The sequence below is a fragment of the Oryzias latipes genome, chromosome 24, assembly GCF_002234675.1.
Source record: "Oryzias latipes chromosome 24, ASM223467v1".
In the NCBI taxonomy this organism is placed as follows: domain Eukaryota; kingdom Metazoa; phylum Chordata; class Actinopteri; order Beloniformes; family Adrianichthyidae; genus Oryzias; species Oryzias latipes.
In genome coordinates, this window is record NC_019882.2 from 7,705,053 (window position 1) to 7,728,573 (window position 23,521).

The 23,521-nt window shown below is 39.8% G+C and overlaps 3 protein-coding genes across 3 annotated transcripts; 2 read left to right on the forward strand and 1 right to left on the reverse strand.

Moving 5' to 3' along the window:
- Positions 1–551: 551 nt before the first annotated feature.
- Positions 552–10,688, forward strand: parp1 (poly(ADP-ribose) polymerase 1). Its single transcript, XM_004083480.4, has 23 exons — positions 552–784; positions 2,278–2,443; positions 2,606–2,721; positions 2,792–3,006; positions 5,188–5,278; positions 5,353–5,469; positions 5,550–5,726; positions 6,421–6,583; positions 6,667–6,807; positions 6,880–7,119; positions 7,194–7,259; positions 7,351–7,483; positions 7,571–7,766; positions 7,846–7,974; positions 8,046–8,129; positions 8,550–8,672; positions 8,746–8,874; positions 8,993–9,091; positions 9,197–9,349; positions 9,435–9,562; positions 9,658–9,719; positions 9,862–9,976; positions 10,177–10,688. Exons 1-23 carry the CDS (start codon positions 662–664, stop codon positions 10,256–10,258), a joined length of 3,048 nt encoding a protein of 1,015 aa, XP_004083528.1. The 5' UTR covers positions 552–661; the 3' UTR covers positions 10,259–10,688.
- A 2,088-nt stretch (positions 10,689–12,776) lies between these two features.
- On the forward strand, positions 12,777–21,459 carry lin9 (lin-9 DREAM MuvB core complex component). Its single transcript, XM_004083481.4, has 15 exons — positions 12,777–12,888; positions 13,710–13,742; positions 14,003–14,094; positions 15,592–15,705; positions 15,854–15,984; positions 16,097–16,222; positions 16,515–16,672; positions 18,173–18,306; positions 18,396–18,524; positions 18,826–18,927; positions 19,030–19,110; positions 19,201–19,326; positions 20,207–20,389; positions 20,510–20,607; positions 20,675–21,459. Exons 1-15 carry the CDS (start codon positions 12,858–12,860, stop codon positions 20,778–20,780), a joined length of 1,644 nt encoding a protein of 547 aa, XP_004083529.1. The 5' UTR covers positions 12,777–12,857; the 3' UTR covers positions 20,781–21,459.
- A 1-nt stretch (position 21,460) lies between these two features.
- mixl1 (Mix paired-like homeobox) lies at positions 21,461–23,202 on the reverse strand. The gene is made up of 4 exons (XM_004083482.4): positions 22,848–23,202; positions 22,462–22,682; positions 22,234–22,357; positions 21,461–22,130 (listed from the first exon to the last, which is right to left on the reverse strand). The coding sequence occupies exons 1-4, from the start codon at positions 22,942–22,944 to the stop codon at positions 21,565–21,567; spliced, it is 1,008 nt and encodes a 335-aa protein (XP_004083530.1). The 5' UTR covers positions 22,945–23,202; the 3' UTR covers positions 21,461–21,564.
- Between the last annotated feature and the right edge of the window lie 319 nt (positions 23,203–23,521).

A 23,521-nucleotide genomic window follows, 5' to 3' on the forward strand; every position in this document is an offset into this window, starting at 1 on the left:
ATAGATAGATAGATAGATAGATAGATAGATAGATAGATAGATAGATAGATAGATAGATAGATAGATAGATAGATAGATAGATAGATAGGTAGATAGATAGGTAGATAGATAAAAGAAAACGAAAGAAAAGGTAGAATGGTAGTAAGTAAATGAAAGCAGAAAGAAAAGAAGCTTCCTGCAGAAAAGCCAATTGTCATTTTCTTTTAATGATGTCCAAGGAATATCAGAAGCCGGCTGTTTTCTAAATTTCTAAATAAGAGCTTGTGAGTATGGATAACTTAAACAATAAATATGATTTTCATAACAACAACAAAAAACATAAACTTCCATTCTACAGGCTCTGCATGCAAAGATGTTTTGAAAGATATGCTGAAGGAATGGAAGTATGTAACCCCGTTTCTTAGGTTCGGTTAGCTGTGATTTCTGTAGCTATCTGGATAAATATGCCCGCATCTATCAGATATTTGTGGACATGCGCCCAGGTTCAGCGTCCATTGGCAACTAACGCTTGTATCGGAGGTTTGACAAAAAAGAGTCAGAGTAAGCCCTCTTTACTGGATCTTGCTCGCTGCTCTTCGCGTTGTCCCTGTTGTTGCTCCTCGTGCTCTGGTGGAGAAACTTTGTCGTCTTCGGTTCAGCTTTTTAAGGATAAAGGGAAGCTATGGCCGACTCCCAGAATGACAAGCTGTTCCGAGCAGAGTACGCCAAAAGCGGCCAGGCTTCGTGCAAGAAATGCAAGGAGAAAATCGCGAAGGACTCGCTGAGGATGGCCATCGTGGTGCAGGTAAGCAGCGGCGGTCCAAGGAAACACCCGGGAGCGGAATTATTCCTACAGACTCACTTGTTTACCAAGCAGCTTCAGCAGATGTAAAAAAAAAATAAAAGTGTGTTTTTGAAAATGTGATATATAGGCCTGAGTAGTTCCGGTTTCGTCTGGACTGGTTTGGGCCCTCGTTAGCATTTATGGCTGCTAAATCTTCCGCACAAAGAGCCGCAGAGATGCTCCAAATAAATGCACTTTCCGGCATTCAAGCAGAAATGTGAGGAAAAATCACTGCTGCCTCTCAGTCTGACTCAGTCTTGGTGATTCTATCGCTTGTCTTTCGGGGGAACGTGTACCGCTCACTACTTTCTTTACTTCATTCGCTTTTTCCTTTTATTTATTCATTTAGTATTTTGTCTACCACAGGCTTCCGTTTCAGCAGATGGATTTGAAATACTAAACTTTGCATAATTAATTATTATTCTACAAGCAATTAATGCAAGTAGAATTTATATTTTTGGAAAAATACGTTGACATTCAAGTAAATTAATATGCAGGTAAAAAAATTATTATCTATAATCCAGTAAATTGTATAAAACTAATTTCTAATGCAAATTTAAAAATTAGGATGAAAAATGTAAATATCAATCACAGGTATTTATAAAAAAAAAATAGATCATATCTAGACTGATTGCTTTTATTGTCAAAAATTTTATATCAAAAGCACAGAGTAAAAATTGGCACCAACTAAACTTTAAAAAAAAAAAAATATATATATATATATATATATATATATATATTTAAATCATTTGTATTCAGATTTATATTTGTAAATTTCCCATCCTTCAGACTGATCAATTGATGGTTATTGATATTATTAAATAAACAGTTAAAATGTTTAATTTAAGGCGAGCAATTTAAATCTAAACGTAAGGAATAAAATGTAAAAATAATAATTAAACACATATATAAACAAAACTTTTATTACAGTTTGTATTTGTTTGTGGAATTAGAAAGATGTTCAAGTTTTTATTTGAAGGTATTTTTTATGATTTAAATAAAAACAAAATTGCGCTTTTGTTTTGGCGAGTCACTACAGCTAAAATGTTAAAGATAATTTGAAAAGCCTCTTATTTTTCTTAAACTGTACAGAAAAATTGAGAAAAGTCATTTTTAAAAGGAGCAGGACATGGCGACAATAGTACAATTATTTTTTTCAAAGGGTTAGTTTTTTCCTCCCATTTCACCTTCAAAAAATATTACGGTATTGCTAAATTATTTTACATCCTTTACTCGTCTCATAAAAATGTTTTTTGTCTGTTCTTTGTTCAACTTTTCAACTATCTTGTTCAATTCACCACCAAACTACACTGGAGCTTTCAGATGATCTGATATGAGCAGCAAACCCATCATTTTTTTCCAGAATCATCCAAACCCGGCAGATACAGACAGACTGAAAACTATAACTCTGCAGCTGAATGTGTTCACGCCTATGTTTACTCTGTGTCCCGCAGTCCCCCATGTTCGACGGGAAGGTCCCTCACTGGCATCACTTCTCCTGCTTCTGGCAGCGAGCCTCGGTGCAGTCCACGGCCGATGTCGGCGGGTTTTCGGATCTCCGCTGGGCGGACCAGGAAGCTGTCAAAAAAGCCATAGAAAGTGGTGGAGTGGCCGGAACAGGTCTGTGCTTGTCTGAGCTGTTTGTGCACACGGGAAATGAATTGACGTTTATCAGCGTGGTGAATGTTAGTCATCGGAAAGTCGCTTTTGTTTACTTTTTGTAGGTTGTTGAAAATTCTGACTTAAAGCACAGCGGGGTAAATTGAGGTCTCCATCTTGCAGGAAAGGGAAACTCTGGTGGTGCGGCTAAAGGAGAAAAGACGCTGAACGACTTTGCGGTGGAGTACGCCAAATCAAACCGCAGCACGTGCAAAGGATGTCAGCAGAAAATAGAAAAGGTTTGCTGCAGCTTCGTTTAAACAGTTCATTAACGGAAAGCACGCCTGTGACCTCTGACCTCTCCTCCAGGATCAGATTCGTGTGTCTAAGAAAGTGGTGGATGCAGAGAAGCCTCAGCTGGGCCTGATCGACCGCTGGTACCACACTGCATGTTTTGTGAGCCGCAGAGAGGAGCTGGCTTTCAAACCTGATTACAGCGCTGCTCAGCTGAAGGGATTCAATGTGCTGCGGGCAGAAGACAAGGAGGAGCTGAAGAAGAGGCTTCCTGCTGTAAAAACTGAGGGGTGAGGAGTAACAAAAACTATATATATATATATATATATATATATATATATATATATATATATATATATATATATATATATATATATATATATATATATATATATAAAAGTTTGACTAAGAGCTTTGACTCAGCTCTCACAGACTTGGTTTGGTCTAGAAGTTCTCTCATCTCCTCTGTTGTTTCCACTTAAAATCTCTGCCTCTCCCATCGACCTGCAGCACAGAAAAATGGCCTTAAAGGCGTCCCTGAAAGCCGTCATGGTGTATGCATACAGGAAGGGGTTCACAGCAGAGTTGGCGTGGGACAGGATGATGGTGGTGAGCAGCAGCTCCAGCGGAACGGGGCACTTTGGGCAAAGCAGGAGGAAGCAGTTGATCACATGGAGCGGAATCCAGCAGATTGTGAAGAGAAAAAGAACGAGGAAGAGCGACGTGGCCATCTTCATCTCCTTGCGCATGGTGGCTGCCGTCCTGCCCTGTCGCTCCCATCCTTCACCTTTCTCAGTCGCGATGCGCCTCATCTGCTGCTTCACCGTGAGGAAGATCTGGGCGTAGATGAGGAACATGATGAGCAGAGGTGCGAGCACGCAAGCGAAGAAGTTGAAGTAGACCATGTAGGTCATGTCCACCACCAGGACGAAGAAGCAGTAGCTGGAATCTGGCGGTCTCTTGTGCCAGCCCATCAGGGGGACCAAGCCGATGAGGGAGGCCAGCAGCCACGTGCCGAGGATCACCATCAGGGCGTTCCGAGGCGTCATCAGGACGCCGTAACGCAGCGGCATGAAGATGGCGACATAACGCTCCACAGCCACTGCCAGCAGGCTGAAGATGGAGCTCTGGGTGAACATTATCAGCACGCTGAGCATTAGCAGACACAGGTAGAAGTTGTAGCGCGGTAGACCGACGTCGGTCAGGATGGCACAGGGAATGGCAATGGTTCCCACACAGATGTCTGCTACCGCCAGCGAGACCAAGAAGTAGTTGGTGACGGTGCGAAGCTTACGGTTGAGACCCACAGCAGCACAGACCAGGAGGTTCCCCAAGGTGGAGCACAAGGCGATCACGAGCTCGGCCACCATGTATGGCACATTTGGGTGCATCACCGGGTCAGCTGGTGGCGCAGAAGGGGAGGAGGTGGTGGCGGAGAGCCGGTTGGTGAAGTTGCGGGGATACTGAAAAAAGAACTGAAGCCAGGAGTTGCTGGTTTGTTGGAAAACAATAAGTGGCACAGTTTCATTCTCCATAGCTCTCCTGCAAAAGAGCAAATTTCAGATGTAAAATTCATGTTAACATCCAAACGTCTCACCAATCTGCTCCACAGACCTATCAAGGATTCATCATCAACCCCCCCCACCCAGAAAACCAGACACCCCTCTGTCCTTTACTTCATGTCAGCCGTTGTCTTGATGCTTTGTCCTCCAGATGGTCATTTATGGTATGGAGGTGTCACAGGAGCTGCTCTGGCCCCCGGCCCCTGGGAGCGTTCAGACGTGTACCAGCTTGCTTGTTTGTGTCCGTTTGCTGCAGAGACCCTCACGAGTCTACTCCATGAAGAAAGGTGTCACACGCAGGCTTGTTTGTTCCTCATCATGGCCGTCACCTTCATCCCTGTGCGCCTTATTTGGGTTCCTAATGGGATGTTTTCTCATCATCTTGTTTGGCTTGGTCGAAAAACGAATGGACTGGTTTAGGGCAGCAACCTGGGAGGTAACTTCTTATTTAGGCAAAACACCTGACTCATTCACACAGACGAGACTCTTAACTTCCTGATGAAGCTGAAGTAGGTTCACGTCCCACAGAATCTACTGGTCAGGTTCTACCAGACCCCAGCTGGTACCCTTTTTTCGTCAAAAATGATTCTGCAACAGAAAAACTGGATCTTCTCTTCTTATCAACCTTGGTTCTATTACTTCAGGAGTTTAAAGATTCCACTCAATGATTCAACCCCCTGAAGAAGTGGAAAGCCAAAAAAAAAAACAGGATGAAGTTGGGTTCTGGCTCCAAACTGGGAGCCAGAACCCAGAACAGTTTTCCACCGTTCTGTAAATGGAGGTCCAGGACACTGTCAGACTACAAAATAGTTTCACCTGCAGGGGAGAAATGCCTCACTCTTTATGCTTTCTATTTCTTTTTTCTTAGTATTTTTTGTTCTGTAACTATGATAATAATTACATTTGCAGAAAACGTCCAGGCGACGAGTTGGACGGAGTTTCAAAGAAGCTGAAGCAAGAAGAGGAGGAAGAGAATAAACAGTTGGTGGAGAATTTAAAGGTGCTTTTTTTATGTTCAAGATTAATTTTGTTTGTTTTCTTGTTAATAGATTGATTGTGTTGTTGTGGTTGCAGAATCAAAGTCAGCTAATTTGGGGGATTAAGGACAAACTCAGGAAATACTGTTCAACCAACGACATGAAGGAGCTGCTGATTGCAAACGGTCAGGAAGTTCCTTCTGGGGAGTCCAACGTAAGAAAAAGTCACAAATGAAGAATCCTATGCTGCTTAAGCCAAAGTCTCTGGTGACTCACTGCCGGTTTTGAACTCAGGTGGTCGACAGAGTGGCTGACGGTATGGCCTTCGGGGCTCTGGAGGCCTGTAACGAGTGCCAAGGTCAACTGGTGTTTAAAGGGGATGCGTATTACTGCACAGGAGACATCTCAGCCTGGACTAAGTGCGTGTTCAAAACTGCAACACCCCTGCGCAAAGACTGGATCATCCCGAAGGTGTGTCCCTCACGTGAGCCTGCATGGATCTCTAGGGCCGTGGATCGTTACTCAGGTGGCGATCCGATTCACGATTCAAGAGAAACGATTCAGAGATTGAACCACAATTCTTACTATTTAGTTATTAAAATTAAATAATATTAATTATTTAATTTCATACGATTTATGATACAATAAGATATATGATAAAAAAACTATCATACATCTTTATACTGCATGTATGAAAAATAAAATAATGTGTATTTAAACATCATCTTTTATACCTTTTTATTTGAACAGATCAGAATCAACAATAAAAAATTCAAATTGTCAACTATATTATCCTTTTTTTTCAGAACGTAATTTAGTAAACTGAACTTTGGTCTCATTTTTTTTATCTACAAAACACTCTATACCTTTACTTTAAAAAATAGAATTTTAATCGCCGTTTTACTTCCTGTAACATAGGTTTACGCTGTTTAGTTTATATACTTATAATCCAACATTGCTCTGCATTTTAGAGCGCTAATTACACTGCCTAAATTATATTTTTGTATTTATAAAGATCACGAGTCAGCGATCTTGGATGTCGTAAATATTCGTTCTCGAATTTTCAAGAACAGATCGAGAATATCCAGGTATTCGGATACTCGTTAAAGCCCAGTACCTCAAAAACCTTTGAAAAAGCTTGGAAAACTTCTGCTTGCTGTTTCAGGAATTCCATGAAGTTCCATTTTTGAAAAAGTTCAAGTTCAAGCGTCAAGACCGAGTTTATCCCAAAGAAGCTCCGACCCAAACATTGACAACAGCTAAAGCTGAACCTCTGGCGAGTGGATCTGGAGCCCTGAAGGAGCAGCTGCCAGAAGGAGCACCTGCAGGTGGGATTGAGCCCACAGTTTTGAACCAACTGAACACTGAGTAGGAGAAAAACATGCAAAGAAATTGTCCTGTTGACTTGTAGATAAACCTCTGACTGGAATGAAGCTGCTGGCTGTTGGAAAACTGTCCAAGAACAAGGAGGAGCTGAAGGCTGAAGTGGAGGAGATGGGTGGAAAGATCACCGGCTCAGCCAACAAGGCGTCTCTCTGTCTCAGCACCAAGAGTGAGTGACACCCCAGGGAAAGCAGTGTGAGCATTCTCAACTTGAACTCACTCTCTGTTCTTGTGTGTTCAGAGGAGGTGGAGAAAATGGGAAAAAAGATGGAGGAAGTTCGGGACGCCGGAGTGCGCGTGGTCTCTGAGGATTTCCTCCTAGACATAAAGTCTTCAGGCAAAGCTCTTCAGGAGCTGGTCTCTCTGCACGCCATCTCAACATGGGGCGTGGAGGTTAAAGTAGAGCCACAGGCTCCAGCTGCAGCCTCAAAGTCTGGAGCTCTTGCTGCAAAGAGCAGCGGCAAGGTGAAGGAGGAAGAAGGTAAAAGCCTCGTCTGCAGAAGTCATGGAGGACCCATCTGCTTTCAGTTTAACCCTACTATACAATTTGTACAGGTGGCAGCAAATCCAAGAAAATGAAGCTCACGGTCAAAGGTGGAGCTGCCGTGGATCCAGACTCAGGTTTGATGGACTTTCTAGAGGAAACGTCCCATGTCTCTCTTGTTTTTGGCTCCCCCTTTTTTTTGATGCATGTTTGTTTGTTTGCCTGTAGGTCTTGAAAACAGCGCCCATGTCCTGGAACAGAGCGGGAAGATGTACAGTGCCACTCTGGGCCTGGTGGACATCGTGAGAGGGACCAACTCCTACTACAAACTGCAGCTGCTGGAGGACGATCTGCAGAAAAGGTATGCATTTTTTTGTTTATTTGACTTTTCCACCTGGAACCTGTCTGAATGGATTCTTCCTCTTGGTTGTGTCTCGTCTGTTTGAAGGTACTGGGTGTTCAGATCATGGGGCAGAGTGGGTACCACCATCGGAGGAAACAAACTGGACAAATTCCATGACAAGAACTCGGCTTTGGATAATTTTCTTAGTGTTTATAAAGAAAAGACGGGAAACGAATGGGGCTCGTCTAACTTTATCAAATATCCCACTAAGTTCTACCCACTGGAGATTGATTATGGACAGGTGGGGGAAACACAGATGTTCTTCACTATGCTGGAAGGTGGTTAGATTATTAAGGTGTGGCCTTTTTTTTTTTTTGCAGGATGAGGAAGCCGTGAAGAGGCTGACGGCCTCTGCTGGCACCAAGTCCAAGCTTCCCAAACCCGTTCAGGAGCTGATTAAGATGATTTTTGATGTGGAGAGCATGAAGAAGGCCATGGTGGAGTTTGAAGTAAGGAGTCTGCATTTTAGCTTCTTTCTGTAATTAGGATTTCTTTTCATTAAACTAATTTCTGTTTGCAGATCGACCTCCAGAAGATGCCTCTGGGCAAGCTGAGTAAAAGACAAATTCAGAGCGCCTACGCTCTCCTCACTGAAGTCCAGCAGGTGTGTTGTCCCTCAAAAAGGTGTCGGAAGTCTTCTCCTGTGTTGCTTTGAAATGTGTTAAAATTTTTTAACCCTTTAACACCAAAACTTTAGCACGGGTGTCTTTGAATTAGGGTTAAGTCTTCAACCGTTTACCCAATTAACGTAAATCTAACTATTCTGCGGCGAAGAAAAGCAGCTTTGTGCTGATATGCAACACTTTACAGCAGGGAAGTGATAACGCAAAGTAAATCAGCTGATTCTGACCCGGAGAAAAGCGGCTTTTCTGTGTATTGCAATCCGTTGGAATTGCGTTAATTTTGTCAAAGGGTAGTTTAAAGACTGCGTGTTATTTTGCTGTCGCTGGCGGCAGCTCCGGTGTTAAAGGGTTAAACATGACCATAAAGGGGCTTATCGAACATTTGTGTTGCTCTCATGCAGGCGGTGTCAGACTGTGTGCCCGAAGCACAGATACTGGATCTCTCTAACCGCTTCTACACACTCATACCTCATGACTTTGGCATGAAAAAGCCTCCACTACTCAACAGCTTGGATTACATTCAAGTAAGCTTGCATTCATTGGGTAATTTCCCCTCAGTGGATCCAAAGGAGATTTTTAAGCGACTTCTCTCTCTAGGCTAAAGTTGAGATGTTGGACAACCTGTTGGACATTGAAGTGGCTTACAGTCTGCTAAGAGGAGGAGCTCAGGACAATGAACACGATCCCATCGATATCAACTACGAGAAACTCAAAACCAAGATTGAGGTACTGAATCTCACTTTTAAACTTTTTTTTATTTTCTTTAGTGACTGAGCCTTAGTCATGAGCACCTGTACACAGGGTTGACTGCGAGTTTTGGGTTTTTGTGACGTTTGCTCCACAGGTTGTTGACAAGTCAACCCAGGAGGCTGAGGTCATTACCCAGTATGTGAAGAACACCCATGCTGCTACGCACAACACATACACTCTGGAAGTACAAGAAGTAAGTTCTTTTTTGCAGGAAGATTATTTAAAAATGACATTAGATTAAGCAAAATTTTAGAGATCTGAGTGGATTTTTCTCAAACACTTTTTTTTTGTTTTTTAGATCTTCAAAATTGGCCGAGAAGGAGAGCGCCAACGCTTCCGTCCCTTCGAGGAGCTTCACAACAGACAGTTGTTGTGGCACGGCTCTCGCGCAACAAACTACGCCGGCATCATGTCTCAGGGTCTCCGCATCGCTCCTCCTGAAGCCCCAGTGGTGAGTGTTTTCTGTCACAGAGCTGTGGTGGGTAAAGTGTTTATATGACCTTTTATTTCATTTTCTTTTTATTCTTTCTCTCTAGACCGGTTACATGTTTGGTAAAGGTGTATACTTTGCTGACATGGTGTCCAAGAGTGCAAACTACTGTCATACCTCGCAGTCAGACCCCGTTGGCCTCATACTGCTGGCAGAGGTGGCGTTAGGAAACATGTGAGTGATGGTTTGCGTCTCTGAAGGTTATCGTCTTTCAGGTTATCGTCTTTCAGGTTCTAGCTTTCTCATTTCTTTGATCTTTTATGACGCAGGCATGAACTGAAGAAGGCCAGTCACATCACGAAATTGCCAAAGGGAAAGCACAGTGTCAAAGGTGAGAATTGGATTTGCCAAGATTCGGCTAAAGGGTTTGCTTCTATTAAATTGTGGTATTTGGGTTACAAAATGGCATGCTTAAAGCCAGTTTTATTGCAGTTTAATGTTTTGCTTGTGCTGCTTTAACTTTTTTCTTTTAGGTCTGGGTAGAACCGCTCCTGATCCAAGTGCTACTGTCACTTTGGACGGAGTGCAAGTGCCTCTGGGAAAAGGAGTCCAAACAAACATAGACGATACAAGCCTACTCTACAACGAGTATCCTTAAACAATTGCCTTTTATAATGGCTTTCACCATAATCTGTTTGTGCTGCTTTAAATTATTTTCTGCAAAAAAAAGACTGAAACAAGAGTTAAAAAGTTTCAAAAGTGATCGTAACATTGTGCACAATCATCCAAAGCTTTTATTTTTCACTGCATTGTTCATATCTTCTTTTCTTAACTACTTTTTCCTCTAGATACATTGTGTATGATGTAGCCCAGATCAACTTGAAGTATCTTCTGAAGATCAAGTTTAACTACCAGACATCCTTGTGGTGAGGGGAGCTTTAAACAAACAAAAAGGACAACTGTGATTTCCGCCTAGGCTTCATTATCTGCACCAATGTGAAAAGAACAAATGCCAAGCTGTTCTGTTATCTGTAACCTTTTGTCACTTTACCACTTTTTGTTAAGTTCCAGTCATCATTAGGTAGATAAAACCTGTACGGATAAAGGACTGAAAGCATTACAGCCGGAATAGTCCTGGAAAGGGGGCAGAGGGAAACCTCAACAGTAACCTAACTGACACCTTCTTTTGAAGCTAGACTATTCTGTATTTCCACTAGTCTAAGAGCACGTTTTGAGTTTTAGTTTCCCATCTGCTGACCCACGCATAGTGGTGTTTATATTTGCAAGGTCTCCAAAAATGACCACTTTAAATGCATGTTTTGTAGACAAGGAGTTAATAAAGTTTTGAATGTGTACACTCGTTTCTATCTCAAAGTTTCGGGTCACTGTCTTCACTTAAAAATAATAAGTTGTACATCTCTAGTGTTTAAAAAATTGAACTTACATCCTGATGTTTTCTTGTTATTTTTTATACTTAAATACAATAAAATGTGACTTAAAAATGATTCGTTTTTTTTTGGAGTTGTTTTTTTTCTCCCCAATTTCAAAGAGGTTATTTTCTATCCCCATTGTTCCAGGACAGAGGTTATATAGCTGTGGAAATGGTTCAAAATGCAAACATTTGACAACCTGACGAGTATAAGACATTGGGCACCTGCTAGCAATGGGAATCCCACATTTGAGTTTAATTGCTTTGGCTGCTCAGTGGTGCAGTGGGTAGTGCTCTTGCCTCACAGCAAGAAGGCCCCTGGTTCACTTGAAACAGAACATCAATGGGGGACCTTTCTGTGTGGAGTGTGCATGTTCTCCCTGTGTATGCGTGGGTTTTCTCCAGCTTCCTCTCACCGTCAAAAAACATGGTTACCGTAATTGGTTTCTCTAAATTGTCCATAGGTAAGAAAGCAAGTGTGCATGAGTGTGTGATTTGTGGCCTTGCGACCTGTCCAGGGTGTCCCCAGCCTTTGCCCGCAAGTGGCTCCGGCAGCCCCGTGACCCTGAAAGGGACAGATTAGAAAATGAATGAATGAATTCCTCTGCTGCAGGATTGGGTGTTGTCTCCTGTATAGACATATAGAAAAAATATCTTCAGTCGGTTGTTATTATAAAGGAATGTGTAAAAATGTAGACCCCTTTTTTTTAATGATCCCATTAAGTTTAATGAAAATCAACTGACTGTTTTGGACCATAATAAGAAAATATATGCCTTGATATAGGAAAAAAAGTATTCATTTCTTTTTCCTATCTAAGTAACTTTTGAAAAATGATTTCTAAAAGTACACTGTTCCTTCCTTTTCAGTTAAACAGATTTATAATAAAAAACTAGTACTTTTACTCTGCCACATAGGCTATATTATTCTAGCAAGTTTTGTGGGTGTAACATTTGCAGCATTTTGTTTTTGGTGATGTAAATTAATAATTGCTGGTATATGCAATCAACTAATTTGAAATTGTAAGATGGGATATTTTAAAATCTCTAATGCAGATAAACATCTTTGTTGTTTTTGTAAAGGAGCAGAGAATTCTGGGTATTTTAAAACATTTTACAACTAATAATAGTTATAAACTCATTAATAAATATAGTATGGGAGGTTTTGTGTTACATCTGATAAGAAAGATTGACATATCTGATGTCAGTTATTATCAGCCATCATGTTTAAAAATACTGGCATGTACACAAAAAAGAAATAAAAAATCCAAGATTGTGCATCTTTGTTTTAATCTACAAATCAGGGTTTGCCAAAAATATGTATACAAATATATTTTTTATTGTAACTTCAGAATGTTATCCAAATATTTTAAAAGTATCACACATTGCACACCAGTCCCCCCATTTTCTGCCTACCTTATTTTACAAGTTTTAGTCTCTGCATCACATTATAATCCTATGCTTTAATTATTTGTTTATTTTTTGTTTTTACAGAAGTTTAAACAAAGCAAATATTTGGGGAATTTTGCTTTACTTTTATTTCATTTAATTCTTTACGTAAAGCGTGCAAACAATTACAATAAAACGTTTTAAAAAAAAGTACAGACAGATTAATACACTGTCAGAAGACAGCTGTTGGAAGACAAATGCAATAAGTTAGCAACGATACCAGTCTTATTTTGATGTAGAGTTGGTCGTGTTTGAATAGGTTGAAAATATGAATATGTGATAAACTATCCAAACAAGGGTAACATTACTTCAATTAAAAATTAAAAAATAAATAAATAAATAAATAAAATGCTTTCATATTAATAAATACAAGTTATGAACATAATCAAAACAATAATAAATCTGAATGATCCCCCAATCGAAACATCCAAAGAGCTCAAGTCCATTCAAACAGCATTTTGTGCTTTCTTCGTGCCATAAATTAAACAAGGAGTTTATTTTAGAACCGTGAATGTGTTATTTCCATGACTTTGATGGCAAACCTTCACTTTGCGGGCCGTTTTTGACTCTTGTTTCTCAAATCGCCCTCCACAGATTCCCGACCCAGAATGCATTTTGACAACGTCTTTGAAAAAGCAGCGCGGCTAATTCAAGATGGCGGAGATGGACCAGCTGTTAGACGAGAGTGAGTAAAAACACGAATTTACCGAGTTAGTGGAATAAGAGAGCGTTGCTTTTCACCTAATCAGACGAAACTCGTTTTGTCAGACAAATTTAATTTTTCGTTTAGGGGTCACTTCAAGATTTTTGTTTATTTAGAAGGTCAATTTGAACGTAAAAGAGACACCGGTTTGTTCAAATCAGCTAACGTCTGTTAGCTGGAGCGGCTAACCATAGCTAATGTAGGGTTAACTAGTTAGTTTGGCTCAAATGGGTAAACTATGCCTGCTAGCTTAGCTAGGAGCCAACAACTGCTAACTTTGTGTCGCTATCGGTAATAATAACAAAAGGGTTTCCTCAACGTTCTAGCCTGCTAGTTTGGTATCGGTGTATTTGGTCAATACTATTTTTATTTTCTCGCGACACAGTGATATATTAAATGTTAGCTAATGCGGATTTAAGTGAGTTTCTGGTGTGTTATTTCGCATTTTAAAGTCTAATTTGAAAACCGAAAGGTTCTCATCAATGGAAAATAATTTGAACGCAGCTAATGTATTGTATAGTTCTTGAAAACCGAGGCGACCGCATCTCGTTTATTTTTTTGCTAGTTAGTCCTGGTTTTGACAGCTCGGACTGAGGTAAAGTAAAGGCCTTAATTGCCAGTCAACGTATCCAGTCGTTGACAGATGTCATGATGGGTTTGGTTGAACTAGCTTGTGTGTAGTACGCTTGCTTTTTTGTGTTGTTGTTGTTGCATTGTTTTTTTTGTACGCTAGCCTTTTCATCTTTATGCTGTGTTATTTTGTACATAATGATTAATGCAGCTCGTTTTGTCTTCTTTCTCAGGTTCCTCGGCAGAGGCTCTCGTCAGTCTTAAGGGTATGTCAACAGTTTTATCATTTGTGGACTGGTCTTTAAACTGACAAAATGATAACTTGTATTTGGAATTGTCATTTTTATGCCTGACATTAGACTGTACAAGACCTTGTTTATTTAAAATAATAGATATCTTTGAATTCATGTTTTACTTATATTTACCTATTTATATTACAAAAAAGAAGCCGTAAAACGAACTGGATATTTCAATTTTATATTTTTTACTCACAATATTATCAATAAATCTTTTTTTTTCCCTACAGAAGGAAGTTTGTCCAACACTCTAAATGAAAAGAACAATTTCCCAAGAACTCACAACACCAGAGGAAGACATTCCTCCCTCACAATGGATACAGTAAGAACAGTGATTCTGGTTGGAATTAGAATTTTTTTTTTCCAAGATGAAAATAATGTTTTTAGTGTTATGATGGAGGGCACACAGTATATAAAGAAAATTAAGATTAAAATATCATTTCTGATTATTTCTTTATTCAAATCATTGTTAATCAGGAGCAGACGAAAAATGCTGTTTTAAAAAAGCCTGCAGCTATGATGTAGGCGCTACAATCGCAAGTTCCTTGCTCCACTTTTTTCCGGTGCATCTACTTGCAGACAAATGAATGATTGCACGTCTCTGTTTTCCTCTTCCGAGCTGGTATCCGGCTCAAAACTGTACAGCTGGAAAGCTCCAACATTGCTTGTTATTTTTGATGCGTCTGAAATGTTAGCTTGGGGTTGTGAGTGGCTGTAAACAAAGGAACCATGGGAAGTCAGGACAGGCCTGCCCACAACTCAGAGGGGAATTTCTAATGAACTACTGCCGCTCTGCTGAAACTTTCGATGAATATTTTTGATTTTAGCAAAAAAAATAGCATAATCATAATTAAAAGACCACTCGGAATGCTTTTAAAATGGATCAAAAGATGTTTGGAGTGGGAATTTACAAGTGTCTAAAATCCTGCTTATTATATTTGATTTTAATGTTTACAAAGTTGAGCAGAAAAGTACTGTACTTTCAACTTTAGGGATGATTTGAATACATCTCATGTTGAGTCAATATCAAATATAAAGCATTAGTTGGTCAATTATCCTAAAAATTGTCCTAAAGAGTAAAGACATTTAAAAACACTGAACCCCACTTTGCCTCTGGTGAATATAGGTTGGCGCCAGCGTTCAGCAGCAGAGCTGCCATCAGTGTGAATGTTTGTGTGAATAAGTGAATGGGACTATGACTGTAAAGCGCTTTGGGCCTTTGAGCAAGGTAGAAAAGCGCTATACAAGTCTAAGCCATTTACTAGTAAAAGTAAATTACTGGTAAATGTAAAAAAAAAAAAAATTCTACAGTCTTCATTTCTCATGTTACATGTTTATGAACAAAGACTGCACAAGCTTCATTTATTTGGAAGAACTTGGAGAACTCAAATGAATGGGCTTGTGGTTCAACCTGCATACAACACATATTTGCATATTATTATCCACAAAAAAAATGTCTTGAAGTTTTCGTCTTTTAATAAGTTGCTTGTATTAATATTTAATGACACCAGCCTCTGTTAACTTCTTGCTACCATGCAGCTTCAGGATGTACACTATATAAACCTGTAATCCTCTTTAGTTTGGCTGTAATAGATGTACGTTTGGTTTCATTTTTAAAATTCTTACAGGGATATTTTAAAAAATACAACACAAATATGTTAAAATCTAAACTCAACTCTCTAAAATTCCTTTAATAACTGTGTCCATTGGATGTATTTTCCTTAAAACCTGGAGCTTTCTAGTACAAATCTTTCGCACTGATTTAGAGGCTGCTATCTAAATGAGTTGAGGTTAATAAAGCTCAGTTTTTTTCCTGCAGCCAACACGGAGCTCAAAGAGGAGCCGTCTGTTCCGAGATGAAGAGGAATCGCCTCAACAGCGTCTCCCTTCCAGATCCCCTCGTCGGAGCCAGAGGGTCACTATTACACCGCAGGTAAAGACAACAACCTATGGGTTGATATGGAACGAGGAGATTTGAGACTAATGCTAGGTTTCTACACTGACCATCAAATTTAAGTGCTTTTTTTTTTTTTTTTAGCAAATGTTTAAAATAATATTTTTTAATTTCTATTTTGTTTCAGAAATTTTCAAATGTTGTCACACCAGACAAAAAGGCATCCCAGAAAATAGGGCTGAGACTAAGAAACCTCCTTAAACTTCCCAAAGCTCACAAGTGGTGCATTTATGAGTGGTTCTATTCCAACATAGACCGGTAAATCTCACTTTCCCCCCACCAGACTACTGGTTGAAACTTTTTGACTAATTCTTCCTTTTTTTTGACCAACTCTTTTCGTATTATTTCCTTTCCTCTTTTCCACCTTTAGACCTCTTTTTGAGGGTGACAATGAGTTTTGTCTGTGCCTCAAAGAGTCGTTCCCCAATTTGAAAACAAGAAAACTGACGCGAGTTGAGTGGGGAACAATCCGACGACTGATGGGGAAACCTCGAAGGTAAAACACAATTGAATTTTATTTATTTCAAATTCCAAATCATGTTTTATTGTGAAAAGTTGAGGACAAAAAGTGATTAGGACATATTTAAAACTACGTAAAATGAAAACAACAGCAGAGCCAGAAACTGTGGATGTTATTTGAAAACATTTCTTTTGCTACATCAAAAAAAATATTTCATAGAGGATTTTTCTTTAGTCTTGAGTTTATCACATTCTATTTTATTTTTTGGTAAATTCCTCATAAACATGATGTGTAAAGAAAAACAGATGTTCCCTCATGTCTGTTTCAGGTGTTCTTCAGCATTTTTTGCTGAGGAGAGAACAGCGCTGAGACAGAAGCGGCAGAAAATGCGTCTTCTGCAGCAGAGAAAACTGTCCGATTTGTCAAACTGCAAAGATCTTCCTGAAGAAATCCCTTTGCCTCTTATCATAGGAACCAAAGTCACCGGTGAGATCACTATAATGAGTATAAACCCTCAGTAAATGCTGGGAGCGACGGGCAATAAATGACTTTATGTGAACTTCCAGCAGGTCTCGACAAATGCAAGAGTTAAAACATGTCAAGCTTAAAAGTAATGACTAAACTACAAAGAAACAAGTACTCAGGTTGGGATCAAGATTGAAAGTTAGAAACGAAGAAAAGGTTGTTCCAGACAAACACAAGAATGTCTGAACATGTTTATTTACTTTTAATTTGATTTGATTTATTTTTATTTCAAACATTAATTGCAGTCAATACAATAAAAAAAGTCACAAAGATTCATCAAACTCATTACAGAAATGATGAAATGCATAGATTAAAAACAAACACAAAGACACACTTAAGTCATATTTGCTTAGTTAACTATTGTGATCATTAACTAAAGTATAAGTAGAGCTTGATTTATTGCTTATAAAGGAGTGGGAAGAAGCAAGTATATATAATCCCACCCCTTCGGAGTTATTTCATTTTTCGTTTTACATAGTTTTTCGTAATCCGGTTATGATCCGATAGATTCTTTTCAAGTAATATAATCAAGTGCTTATTGATGATTATCTGCAGAAAACATTCATTTATGATTTTAGTAAACAGTAATGTGAATCACGCACCATGTAACCAATGTAATACTCATTGATTATAACCAGAACACAATTTTAATAAATCCAGATATCATTGCTACACATTGCAGATCAAGTTATTTACAAAATCGAGTGCTTATTGATTATCCTCAGAAAGAACTACATCTTTTCAGTAAACAGTAATGATTTACACTTTAGGTAATCAATATGTAATCATTGATTATCATTAGAACACATGATCACAATAAACCAGTAATTATTGCTACACGTTGCAGATCAAGTAAAGAAAATCTATAACTTATTGACTGTAATTTAAAACATTTTAGTAATCATTATTGCACATTACTATTTAATACCCATTGGTTGTAATTAAAAGAGCTTTGATTATTTCACCACAATCAAGTTCACAAATGTATTTGTAATTATTCAAACACCTGTTGATCCTTAACTCCTCTTATCTTTATATCCTGAAATCAGAGTTTCTTTATAGATTTTCTGGAATATTTGGATATTTGAACATTGTTTGAGCTCATTCCAAAGTTTAGTGCAAGTCTAGATTGATCAAATAAATTGTTTGTATGATAGATACATAGCCGGCTTTATGTACAATACTGATGGCTCGTTTTTGAAGTAAAAAGAGAGGATGTAGTGAACTCTTATAATTATTACACCACATTTCTATACAGTAGGTGAAATATGTTAGTATTAAGAAGCATTATAACAAATATCTACTGTTGTATTCTAATTTATATTTAGATTTATTTATGATTTAATTTCTTTTTGAAACTTTAGTTTGTATGTAGGATGTTGTATGTTGAATGTGAGCTGGGATTAGACCGTCATACTGATGATGTGTTGTTGGAACGCTAATCCTGCTCACTTTTTCCAGCTCGACTCCGAGGCAACCACGATGGCTTGTTCACGGGGCAGATTGATGCAGTCGACACAAGCGCGGCCACCTATCGTGTCACCTTCGACCGCACTGGCCTGGGAACTCACACCGTGCCTGATTACGAAGTTTTGGTAAATGTGTAAATAAATGGTTTCACCAAAACAACCGGCAGCAGGAACTCTGAAGCTCGTTTTCCTAATCTAACGATTTGTTTTTCCAGAGCAACGAACCCAATGAAACCATGCCCATCTCGGCTTTCGCTCAGAAACACCGGTCAGCGCGGTACATGCAGAACGTCATGACTCCGCCCAGAGCGACGTATCCGTCCGTCACGACACCTGTCCACATGGTAACCGTAACATCAGTCTAATCCAACAATAATGGGCTGCCATTTCATATTTACATGCGAACTGTAAACATTTCTGTCTGCTGCCTGAAATGTGCCTTCAGAATCGTTTTGTTCAATTTATGAAGCCTATAGATAAAATTAAACTCAGTGATGGTGAAATCTTTTTACAGTTCTCTTTTATAACTTGGTACCTGAATGTTTTCTTTAACATGTTACATGCAAATCTTAATTTTGTTGGTTTTTCATGTCAATCGCTTGTGAAATCTGCCTCATTTCTCTACATGTATGTATTTTCTCCCAGGACAATGATCCTCTTATGAGCCAATCGCCTTGGAGGAACAAACTGTCGTGTTCTGAGGGAGAAACACTCGGAGGATTTCCTGTAAAATTCTTGGTTCAAGTTGTAAGCCTTTTTTTTGTAAAAGAAATTTGCAATATTCTTTTTTTAAATGTGGAACTGGACACGCACTCTAAATGACTTTTGTTTGTTTGTTTTTGTTTCCAGACCAGATTGTCCAAAATCCTGATGATAAAGAAAGAGCACATCAAGCATTTAAAAGAAATGAACACGGAGGCAGAAAGGCTGGTATGCTATTCACAGAATGACTGAAAACGCTTTCAATTCTCAAATAGGTTTAAAGAAAGACTAAATAACATTCCTGCTTCTTGTATTCAGAAGTCGTACTCGATGCCCATCGACCTGGACTTTCAAAAGCGATATGCCATCACTGTGCTTGAGCTGGACCAGCTTAACAAAGATCTGAACAAAGTATTTCATGAAGTGCAGCAGTTCTGTTGCGATGTAAGTTCATCCTGTCAAGTCTGACTGTTTGAAGGTCTCTCAGGTACATAAAGTACTTTTTTCATACGTTTTGACCAGTTAAAGGGGACGTACGGTTTTGTAGGCAAGCCTATCTTAAACATTCAAACTGATCTTTTCCGACTGAGCCTTCGTCTGTTGAATTCTACTGGTTTGGAGTTTGGAGTATCCCAACATTATACTGGAATAGGAGAGAAAAATAAGTTTTATTAAGTTAGAAATGAAATGCATTTAAAGGACTGAGTAACAGAATGTGACTGATTTATAGTCTAAAGTCTATTAGATCAGTCAGTTTTAGCAACAGTGAGGCTTTTACTGATGTGCAGAATAAAACGAGGACCTAAGACATTGGAAGTTCACCGATAACCTGAATAGAATAGAGTAGATTATGGATCCCGCAATGGAGAAATTGATGTTTTAAAACTTTTTTTTGTGTATTAAAGATGTTATGCAGGTAATAATTGTTGTTAATTGCATATTGTCGCACTGCAACACATCACAGCGGCTTAACAAATAATTTGAACAGCAGAAATGTTTTCACATCCTGATGTTTGATGTTAAGTGCACTGATCCATTCTTTGTAGTTTCAGAGTTAAAGCTGAAATTGAGATTTATTAGCAAACTCCAGGCTAATTAAAAACCTCCCTGATTTGAGAAATCGATTTGTCACAAATATTGTTTCATGTTGGATTTTTATCACAAAGCTGTCTGTTGTAAAGTTGCTTTAGCAAAAACTAGGTCTCCACGTCTGGATTTCTGTACGTGACAGGATTTTAAATAATGTTGGGAACACAAAAGGTGCTCTTCCTGAGTGTTTGGGAAGACTGATGCTGCAGTGTATTCACCTTAAATCTTTGTCCAGCTTTCTCCGGATCAGGGCATGGTTCCAGCTGACCATCCCACAGAGCTGCGGCGGCGTTGTGAAGAGCAAGCCCAGCAGATGGTGCAGATGTACAACCCGCAGTGGGACGGACAGCACATCATCACAAACCCCGGCCTCACGAGCCTCATCTCCCGCCTCACTGCTCTGCTCTTACAGATAAAGGTGGAGAGCATTTCACAAGTTCTGCAGCTGAAGGAAGCTGATAGTCTTCAGCCGGAGAGGCAACTCATGTGTTATTCATAAGTTGATTAGCTGCTTATCTGACCTCCTGCTTCGTTTCAGTGTCTGGCAGATGAAGGGGATCTGAACTCATTTGAGTTTAAATCCCTGACAGACTCCCTGAATGACATCAAAGCTTCAGTCGATCCTTCCAACCTCAGGTAGATCAACCCTCCTCTATTTTTGAACTCCTTACATGTCTTTACTTACAGTCTCCCTCATTTCCAGTTGCTTTCAGAACAACGTAGAAATCCACGTTGCTCACATTCAGAGTGGTTTGAGTCAACTGGGAAATCTCCACGCATTCGCTGCAAACAACACCAATGCAGTCTAAGCACCAGCATTTTCTCCTGCACGCGCATGGAGGCGTGCCACCTCACGGTCGGTGCTTCCATCTAAACGGGATTTGATCTCACCGGAGCAACGATGTTCTCGTTTTTACCCATCCGTTTTGTTTTATGGGAAATGTTTGAGCTCCTGACGCTAAAGACAACACCTCCAACGTGCCAAGCATTGATTCCAACAGTTTTTATTGTTGATATTTATTTATTTTTGTGTAGTTGTGTATGTTGATAAAAAAACTGTTTCTTCCTATGAAACTTCTGTTGTGTTGGGAAGCAAAAGAATGTTTAATGAAAAGTTTATTGTTGTAGATAACTGTACAATATCTCTAATTAATAGAATATTAACATTTCTGCCTCATATTCAGAAAAGGCTTTTTGTAATTTTGTGTGCACTAAAGAGATTTTGGTATTTTTGTAAACGAGATCTCTGGGTTTTTGATGCCTTTTACTCTTAAGATGTTAGCATTACCACATCTGGCATGGCTGCTGATCCCCTCGACCTAAAGCCTGCATCCCCATCACCCCCCAGACCCCAAAAATCTCAAGTTAATTTTTTTTTTCTTCTTAGGGAACCCCTTTTTTCAGTATTGTACAGTTGTATATGAAAATGCCTCAGGGCAACTGTAAATGTTTCCCTCCTTTTTTATTAAACATAATGGTGCAAAAGTCTTTTTTTTTCTTTTATTTTATACACAACTCGGAAAATACAAATACAGTCATGAATATTATTACGTTTTACAATAAATACAGACTCCCGTGGATCTTGGAGGCTCCTTAAAGATCGCAGAAGCCACTGAAGCCGGCCATCGTTTCCTGTTCCCAGTCAGAATCCGTGTCGGAAATGTTCTGTGCTTCCATGTTTTGAATGGGAGAGAAGTGGCCGAGTCCTCCACCTGTAAGTCTCATTTGTGGATACTGCATCTGACACACGCTATCATTTGGAGACGACCTTGTGAAACTGCTGGGGATCGGAGGTATCACAATTTTCATCTCCGGCCCGATAGTTTTATTAGGTGGGAAGTTGTCGTACTCCACTAAGACTTTTGGAGCCTGGTTATCAGGCTTGTTGGCTTCAGTCTTGACTTGATGCTCGTTCTGGGTGGGATAGAGATGGAAGCTTGGGGTGGGGATGGTGGGTTTGTGTTGCTGCACTTGGCCAGCCGGGCCTCTGGGTCCCTTGATGTCATAAAGGCATGATGAAGATTTCTGAGTGTAATTGCTGGAATTCCCTGGAAGTCTGGTCATGTGAGGATCCACAGCGCTTTGTTGAATAAGCGGCATAAAACTATCATGTGCTTTAAAAGCTCCCATCCTTTGCATCTCAGAGTTGTGCTCATAAGCTGAAAAACAGTAGGAAACATTTTCAAAAAAGGTGTGCTTTTTATTCCTCTGTCTTATTAAATCAGAAAGGAAAATATATCCAGGACAGAAGGATGAAATTACCTTTTTGAGAGGACATTCTGCTCTGGATTTGGCTGAAGGTGACACCTCCTGGGGTGTTTGAGACCTTGGAGACTGAGGATCCCACCTGCCTACGAGACTTGGCCCTTCTGTTCTGAAACCAAACCTAAAATAATAAATACAAATGGGACATTTAGAGATTATTTTTTAAACTTTCCTGGTTGTAACTATATGTTTGACTAACAAAATCCCAGTTAAGCACATCCTTACCTGAATCCTGGACTCTGGCAGTCCAGTCAGAGCCTCCAGGCGCTCTCGGAGGTAGATGTCAGGATATTTTGTGTCAGAATAAACTTTTTCCAGCACTTGTATTTGCTGCTGGGTGAAGTTGGTCCTCTTTCTCCTGTGCGTTAGAATGGTCATGCATTTCTCCTCCCTTGGTGCAGAGTTTGTGGGGGTAAAGTAGTTCGTAACATCCGAGGATCCGAATTCTGTGATTTCAAGAGAATCGGAGAGAGTTTAACTTCGGGAAGCGAACTTGGTGCGTAAATGACGCACAGCGAGAAGCGCAAAAACTGGATCTTTGTATAAAACCTATTATTTGAAAAAGCAAGTATTGGAGGAGTTGGAACAGTTCAGATCGGTTGGTCACTCACCTGAGCTCACCACGCGGCTCATGTGCGGAGGCCCGTCGTGAAGCATCTGAAAGTGGTTCAGGTCCCGGACGCGCATTTTCCCACCAACCGCAGACATTGTCCTCCTGCCTCTGGAGCTGCAGCCGCTGACTGTGACCCGTGGGCTCTCTGGGGGTTATATCCCAGCCGCGATCAAAGGTGGTACCGAGGGAATGTGTGAATGGGCCGACCATCCGTGCCGGCTGGCACAGCAGAGGCTGCGCAGCGACTTCAGACGTCTGCGGAGCCCGGAGGTGTGAAAGCATCACACCTGGAACGATGCAGCGACTGCAGGCCTGTTAAAGCGGGGTTAACGTGAGCTGAGGCCTCAATACACATTTGCAGAAAAAACATTTACCTGCTGTGGGAAGAGTAAAGCCGCAACATGCCGGCAGTAGCTGAAAATCTGAAGGAAATTTCCCCAGCAGGGGTGTTGTGCCCCTTTAAAGGACTTTTTTCAATAAAGTTCACATGTCATTCTGAAAAATAAATACACATGTTATCACAAGACAAAAAATACACAAATATCAACAATTAAAAAGCTCTCCAGCCATAGATATCCAAATATCTGTTCAATTTTGAAACAGTTAGGAACAAAAACTGTGTTTAAAGTGGCCTAAACCAAAGGCCAGTGTGCAAACAGAAACACTAAATTT